The sequence below is a fragment of the Arvicola amphibius genome, chromosome 6, assembly GCF_903992535.2.
Source record: "Arvicola amphibius chromosome 6, mArvAmp1.2, whole genome shotgun sequence".
NCBI lineage: Eukaryota > Metazoa > Chordata > Mammalia > Rodentia > Cricetidae > Arvicola > Arvicola amphibius.
Genome location: NC_052052.2, coordinates 101,584,900 through 101,593,380, shown reverse-complemented (window position 1 = coordinate 101,593,380; position 8,481 = coordinate 101,584,900). Strand labels below are relative to the sequence as shown.

The following is an 8,481-nucleotide window of genomic DNA, read 5'->3' as shown; positions in this document are numbered from 1 at the left end:
TATGTGTGATCTCACCAAGGCTACAGATATTATGCTAATCATTATCAATTCTACAGTTTCCATCTCATTTCAGTTCTCCCTCTTTCTACACATGGTCCCGTGAAGGTGGGCAGTGCAGCTGATGTTTAAAGGGAAAGCTTTCACAGTGCCCCCGGAGGGAAGGCCAGCAACCTTGGGAATAACTACCCCTCATTACTAACAGATTTGCGGGTCTTTCCGAGGCCTGTGACAGACTGGCGACAGCTATATTTTTAGCTTGTGGCTTTTCCTTAGGACCCGTTGCCATGTCCCATCAACCTCTGAGCTGCCTGACTGAGAAGGGGGACAGCCCCTGTGAGACCCCAGGAAATGGACCCCCCAGTATGGTTCACCCCAGCCTGGACACATTCTCTCCTGAGGAGCTGGTGCAGCAAATGAAGGAACTCCTTGTTGAGAACCACCCAGTTGAAACGGTGAGCAGGCCGCCGTCTGGATTCACCACGCAGGGAAACACAATCCCTTCTGAAGAAGGCTGTAAGTGAGGTCCTTTCTCAGCCTGTTTCCCTAGAAACAGCACAGCAAGACTTTGAGCAGTGCTACAGGCTTTCTGTTTACATATTTTACAGGTCAGACTAAAAACTACTCTGTTTAGGGGCTAAGAGTGTAGATCAGTAAGAGAGAGTTTGCCTAGCACGTGCAAGGCTCTAGGATGATCTTTACCACTATACAAAACAAAAGCAAAACTAGCTCAGAAAATAGTCTAATGACATTTAGCCCATTTAAAAGGAAAACGAGGAGGCACCTCTAGCTACAGTTAGGTGGAAATATTACTGTCATGAGAAAGCATTCTGACTAAGCATGATTGGTGCGTGGCTGTGTCCTGGCTCCAGAACAGAAGCAGGGGGATTTCAAGTGCATAGCTGTCATGTGCTACAGAGCAAGTTCAAGGACATCCTGAGCTATATAGCAGTGAAATTTTGTTTCAAAGAGGATTATATTCTAATATCTCAAGCAATGGCTAATTAATATTATAATCAAAGAGTCTAACAGACTTTTGGTCATTAAGAGGAATTTATATCCCCAAATCAATTTTATCTGGGAATTTTGTTGTTTTGAGAGTGTCTTGTGTGTAGACCAGGATGGCCTCCTGCTCACTACAATCGCTGAACCTGACTCAACTCCATATCGTCCTACCCCTTGCCCTCCCAAATGCTGGGAGTACAGTTATTAGTCACCATGCCTGGCCTTCCTTGTGACCTTTAAGGACCAACAGTGGTGTTCTAGTTGTCTGTAAGCAGCTCTGCTGCCATTGCTGTAGTCTTTTTCCTGCTGATGTACCCATCCTAGGCCACTGTGGCATGTTTAGATCCAGAGCCCAGAGTATTGAAATGCCAGAGAAGAGCTGATTCAATGAACTTTCCATCATTCCCTGGTGGGTGACCTCCCTCTCTCTAAACCCCAACAGAAGCCATAAAGCTAAATAATCAGGTCATGAAAGGACGATTTGAGGAGCTTTCAGCCTGGACAGAGAAAGCAGAAGGAAGAACGCCAAGATGTTTTGAGACACAGAGCAAGAAGCTAAGGAGCACCTGATGGCCTTGAGTCAAGAAAATGAGAAACTGAAGGAAGAGCTTGGGAAACTAAGAGAGAAATCAGAAAGGCTGTTTGAAGTGAGTATGTGCTCCACCGTGGTTTTATTTTCTTTGTATGTACATTTGTATGACAAAGCTTTTCCTGGGGAGATACGATATACACGTCTACTTACTCCAGACAGGAATCCATGACAAACCAAAGTACGGATACCACCAATGCCCAACTTGGTGAACCAATGAGTTTTATTGGGGTTACTTACAGGAGTATGGGTGAGTGGCTACTTACAGGTGCAGAAATAACTCAAGGCAGCTGCAATAACCAACCCACCCTAGTATGGCAACACAAAAGCTAAGAAACCTGGAGCACACTGCACTGCCTGAAGGCAGCTCGACCAGTGGAGAGTGTCCTCTCCAAGTGACCCTGGTCTGAACCTCTTCCAGGCAGCTCAGCTGCTTTCGCTTCTTCCAGACAGCTGGTCGGTCCTCAGAGTCTTATTTGTATTCCTCTCCTCTTGTCTTTACAGCTCAGCTTCCTTCTGTCAGAGGGGGACAACTCAAAATAGCTTCAGGAAGTCCCTGAACCTACCAGATCTTACTAGGCCCCTCCCTGCCAAGAGAAAGCAATAAAAGCTGAGAGGTCCACCTTCCTGTTTAAAGAGCTTGCTGCAGGAAGCAATGTTTCTGTCTGGGGAGAAATTTATACAGCAGCTAGTAAATCTTCCTGGTCTGGACAGTTAGATCAACCACTCTGTGTGGTTCAGGCTAGACTGGTGTTTTACATGGTCTTGGAAGCAGTGTGGTTTTGCTAGAAACACTAGCTCAGTCCATATATATCTCTGTTGGGGAGGGATTTTTATAGGGCAGAACCGAGGAGATGACTCAGTCTGTAAATGCCTGCCATGCAACCTAAGCCCTGATCTCCAACAGCCATGTAAGATCTGGCATCCCGTAAATTCAGCACCAGGGCCAAGTACCGTCAGATCCCTGAACTCACTGGCACGTAGCTGAATCAATGGGCTCCATGTTCAGTGAGAGACAGTGTCTCAAAAAATAGGATGGAGGGTGACCTAGCAATGTGGGAATACCCCACAATTCCTCACCTTCATAATACACACCCACATGCATGTTCACCCTCACACTTTCATGCACATACCTGCTTACATATATGATATATATGTTGTGTACACATATATATACACATATATTACAAAACCAGAAATTTATAAGATCTCATACAGTATAGTCAAAAGATAAATATGAGTTAGGCATGGTAGTTTACAGTGTAATCCCAGCACTGTAGATACTGAGGCAGGTGGATGGAGAGCCCAAAGCCATCTGAACTACATAGTGAGTTCCAGGCCTATGAGACTCTGTCTGAAAAAAAAAACAAAAAACTAAAAATATATCAGGTTATAATCAGTGTTTCACATATCCATTAAAATGGTAGGTGGGCAGGAGGGCTGGAGAGATGGCTCAGAGGTTAGGAGCACTAACTGCACTTCCAGAGGTCACTGAGTTCAATTCCCAGCAACCACCATGGTGGCTCACAACCATCTATAATAAAATCTGGTGCCCTTTTCTGACATGCAAGCAGACATTGTATATATATAAATGAATAATTAACAAAAAATAGTAGGTGGACCTCTGCCCAGAGGCATCCAATTGTCAGTTCCTAGTTCATATCCTTGATATAAAATTAGACTTACAAATGTACCTTGGAATGCTTACTTTTGGCCTTTATATCATTTTACATAGTGATGATTCCCTTTACAGTTGGCTTTTGAGAAATGACTTAGGAGTGGCGTGTTTGTAATATAGGACACCGACTGCAGGGCTGCCATGTTTAAAGAGGAAAAACAGTCCTGTGAATCCATCACCCCTGAGAAACATGTGTCAGAGATACTAACAAAGGACGAACCAGAGCATACTTGATCCCAACTGGTCCTCCAAGGCCCCAGGGGACATGTGGGTGACCCGGCCATCTATTCCTTCCAAACCTCATACTTAAACCCTCCAAGAATGGAGCATCCTAGGGCCATGTGTAGTGAACTGGTACATATCTCTTATCCCCAGCACTCAGGAGGAGTGCCACAGTTTGGAGTACAGCATAGACTATATAATGAGTTCCAGTCCATCCTGGGCTACATAGCAAGGCTCTGTCCTAATAAACACAATAAAACAAACAATGACCGGTATGGCAATGTGAGTTTGTAACCCAGCCCTGGATGAGGGCATATGGGAGCTGCTCTCTGGCTAGTCAACCTAGCTGCAGTTGAGAGGGCCAGGTTCAGTGAGACAACAGTTTCTCAAGATAATAAGGTGAAAATAAAAATAAGTGAGGAATAAATTAAGGAAGACATCCTGACAACAGCCTCTGACCCACACCCACATGCATGGGCAGGTGCACTTGTACACGTGTGTGTACATGCATATTACCATACACATACACACCAAAAAAATCATGCTAAGCTGGGGTGTAGCTTAGTGATAGAGCACTTGCCTAGCATGCACAAGATCCTGGGTTCATCCCCAGTAATGAAGCAAATGATGTACACATGCATACACCATACAACATATACAAAAGCAAAAATTCATGCTAGGGCTGGGGTGTAGCTCAGTGGTAGAGCACTTCCTAGCATGCACAAGATCCTGAGTTCAGGCCCTAGTATGAACAAATGACAACAAAAAGATTCCATAAACTGTAATTATTTCAATTAGGAAAGGAGAGTGAAGCATGGTGTCTTGTACATCAAGCTGTAGAGGTTTCCTGCAGAGGAACCAGGGAGGCCTGGGGAGTGTCATAGAAGAAACTATGGACTATGTGGTGGTCCTAAGAAAACTGAGGCCAGGACTTCAAAGAGTCTGCTGAGGACCAACATCCCAGTGATCAGTTAATTCAGATGGGTCCTGTTCTCCCCAGAAACAAGGCACAGCTTCCTGAACAGGCGGGTTCTCCCATTGCTGTCATAGGCGGTCATTACAATCAGGGTGGACTTAACACACATGACATATTTCACATCTGTGTAATAATAATTAATATGTGTTATTGATTCTATATGGACTGAAATTTAACTTTTTCTTAATCCTTGAGTTTCTGACTTCTTTCTCCCAGGTTTTTCCATCTTCCAACGCCAGCGTAGAGTAACATCCAACCCCCCGCAGTTAGCACGCAGGGAGAACTGGAGACCTTTTCTATCTTTCCGCCCCTGAACCAGATCACATTCTTGGTGCTCCGGTTCTGACTGCACCTGGGGGGGTAGGGAGGTGGAGATGTGGGTGTTTTGTGGGGAGGGGGTGAAGGTAGAGTTTTAACAGCTCTTGGTCCTTGTTTTCTGGGATTTTTTTTTTACCACAGTGTTTGAGACTATCACTGTCCCAGTCTGGTTTGGGTTCTTTTCAGGATTTTAACCCATGATTCTTGCATGCTGTGGAAGCCTTTCTTTCTTGTCATTAAGTTATTTTAAATTCCTTGTTTCTTTTTCATATGTGTGGCTCTGTGGTTTGAACCTAGGGTCTCTCACATTTGAGGCAAGGTACTGTTTTGGCTTTACCTCTAGCCCCCAATTCCTGTTTATATGGTGTGTCAAAATAAATTGTTAAATAAGAGGGAGACTCTTCTGCTCAAGCATAGCAGATGAAAATGTTAGAAAAGTGCTTCTTCTGCAAACAGCATGGGGATGGAGATAGAGCTCAGTTAAGGAAGTGCTAAGGGCCTGAGTTTAAATCGGCAGAACACACGTGGAAAAGCCAGGCAGGTGGTGGTGTATATAATCCAGTGCCCGGGGATGCAAAGACAAGCAGATCCTGGGGCTCACTGGCTAGCCCCAGCCTAGCCTACTTGTCAAGTCCTAGGCCAGTAAGAGAACCTTTCTCCAAACTAAAACAAAACATGGAAGGTGGACAAGATGGTCGGCACCTAAGGTTGTTTTCCTCTACATACACATGCATACCATGAGCGTACCACACGTGCACCCCAACATGCAAAAGTAAAGTTGGACATCGTGGTGCATGTCTGTAATACCAGCACTTAGAAGGTAAGGATAGGAGGTTCCAAAGTTCAAGGTTATCCTCAGCTCTGAGTTCAAAGTCAACCCTGGCCTCCATGATATGCCCTGCTGAGTGGAGAGAGAGAGGAGAGAGAGAGAGAGAGAGAGAGAGAGAGAGAGAAGAGAGAGAGAGCGAGAGAGAGGAGAGAGAGAGAGAGAGAGAGAGAGAGAGAGAGAGGAGCATTGTCTGTGATGTTTGGCCATCAAGTTTGCTGGCCAGACCCTTGGTTTGATTTGTGTATTTGCCTCATTCTTGGTTTTCCCAGGGTTCCATAGGTGTCTCCGGGCTTTCCAGGGCAGACCTAGAGCAGGAAGTAGAGCAGCTGAAGACCCAGGTGATGCGCCTTCAAGCTGAAAAGGCAGACCTGCTGGGCATCGTCTCAGAACTACAGCTCAAGCTCAACGCCAGCGGCTCCTCAGAGGACTCCTTTGTTGAGATCAGGATGGCTGTAAGAATTATGGTCATTTTTATAGGAAGCAAACGTCCAACCCCCCCCCCAGACAATGTGAAAAATAACATGTCAATGTGTTGTCAACACAGCTTGTCCAAATAATGAGGAAATTTGCAGTACAGCGGAGACAAAATGGCTTCCATTTTTTAAGTGTAAGATGATACCTAACAAGGTTCTGTTTATATTAGGATCCAGCACTAGGTTAAATTTAAAACAACAACACAACTCAGCTTTTGGACAAAAGTCCCCATCCCACATCTGTCTTCCCGGGTTGGGACATTTCTCTGACTGATCTGAAAACAAACAAGCAAAATGTCCCAAATGAAAACCATAAGCATGAATTTTGTCTTTTTTTCCCCAAGTAAGTCTCAGAATTGTGTTGAATAGTTCACTTAGGTGAACAAAATTGTGATCAAATGTTTGGTTGATTTTTAAACAGCTTAAATTATTTTTTATACAAGTGCCATAACACTGCCTGGAGGTCAGAGGACAACTTTCAAGAATTGGTTCTCTCCTATGATGTGGGTCCAAGGAATTGAACTCAGGTCATCAGCCTTGGTGACAATTGTCTTAACCTGCCGAGCCATCTTACTAACCCTTAAACTTCCTTCAATAGTGTTTAATAGACATTTTGCAAAATCTAGGGAGGAACCCTGATAATTAAAAATTAGAGGGCCTGAAAGGATGGCCCAGAAGGAAAAGGTATTGGCCACGTAAGGCTGGCGACCTGTGTTGGGTCTCTGCGACCCACATAAAGACAGAAGGAAAGCACTGGCTTCAGAGTTGTCGCTTGACCTGTGCACCTCCATGGCACAAGCACCCACATACAAACAATAATAATAATAAAATAATAAAATAATAATAATAATGCTTTTATAATGATAAAATGTACTGGTTGTGTAGCTTAATTGGTGAGAGTGCTTGCTTGCAAATTAAACATGCTAAGCAATCAAGCTTCCTGGGGAGACGTGAAAGAATCACCCACAATTTGCTGTCAACACAGCTCAGCCAAATGAGGAGTAACAGTGTAACAGAGATAAATTGGCTATTAAATTTTGCCAAGGCAGCTGCCATTATAAATTTGCCTGTTAGGGAACCAAAGCCTAAGGACTCAGACTGACAGGATTTGTGAGCTGATCATATCTCAACAAGCTAATGGAGTAAATCTTCACACAGACACACAGATGGTTCGGGGATGCTCTGGCTATGCTCTTCCTAAGCCACGGACAGAGTTTTCCCAGCTCACAGCAGCCGAGTGAGCACATCATACACTCACAATGACGTCACTCGTCAGGGAAGATGACCCTAACCCTGGGAGAGGCCGTGTCTGGAAACTTGTCTAAGTGTATAGCCCCGAACAAGGGTTGTTCTGGATGCAGGTGAGGGGCTCAGGAAAGAAACCATCAAAATGGCCGCTCCGCTATTAGGAGGGATATTTTTATTGTGAATAAGAGAGAGAGAATATCTAGAGGCATTTAGAAGAGTCTGTCTTAAAGAGAAAAGAAACAAACTGGACGTGGATATCTGCAAGAGAAGCTGGGGTGGGAGTGGGGAGCAGCGTGGAAGAATCATTTGGGTTATAAGAAGGACCAGTAGCTGGGGGACGGAAGCCGGTGATCTGGGACAGGCCTGGGAGTTTAGGGGGAGAGGGAGGCATGAGGTGGTGAGAAGTGTAGCAGTGTTTGTGAGTAGGGGCTGTAGGGACCTGGAGGCCGGCATGGGCTTTGATGTGCAGCTATAGGTTTATGTCAACGGAGGGCATGTCTGCCAGCGGCAGCCAGGAACCCCAGTCCTCAAGTTCCTAAGGAGTGTTGGCTTTATCTAACCACCTGAAATCCTTCTACAGTCCAGCCTGAACTGGGCCAACTGTCATTTCTAGACCACGCACTACCTTTTGTAGTTTGGGGAATTGTAGTTTCCTTTGGACTAGCCATATAAGTCTGGCCATTCATGTTTCATGTATGAAGCCTTGGGCTCCTTCCCCAGTGCCACATAAGCTGAGTGCAGTAGCATACACCTGTAGTCCTGGGACTCAGTAGGTAGAAGCAGGAGGAGCAGAAGTTCAAAGTTCTTCTAAACTAGATAGCCAGTTCAAGGCCAGCCTGTGGTACCTGAAAGCTTGCCTCAAAAAGAGGGGTAGTGGCTGGAGATATGACCCAGCAGTTAGAATACAACTGCCCCTTCTGAGGACCTGAGTTGCATTCCAAGCATCCGCATTGGGTGGCTCACAACTGCCTTTAGCTCCAGCCCCAGAGCACTGACACCCTCTTCTGTCCTCAGATGGTACCTACATTCACCTACGCCTACTTACACACCAGTGCTTACATACATATAATCAACAGTAAGATAAATATTGGGGTGAAGGCAAGAAGAACAGTTACTCTGGGTGCAGACTGAGGAGAATCTGGTCTT

The 8,481-nt window shown here is 45.1% G+C and overlaps 1 protein-coding gene across 1 annotated transcript in view; it reads left to right on the top strand.

The window, feature by feature from the left end:
- The first annotated feature begins 273 nt into the window (after positions 1-273).
- Optn (optineurin) overlaps positions 274-8,481 on the top strand; it is a 31,320-nt gene continuing 23,112 nt past the window's right edge. The window contains 4 exon segments of the mRNA XM_038333776.1: positions 274-448; positions 1,443-1,549; positions 1,552-1,649; positions 5,884-6,066. Of these exon segments, the coding sequence (XP_038189704.1) occupies positions 285-448; positions 1,443-1,549; positions 1,552-1,649; positions 5,884-6,066 (552 nt within the window). The 5' untranslated portion in view covers positions 274-284.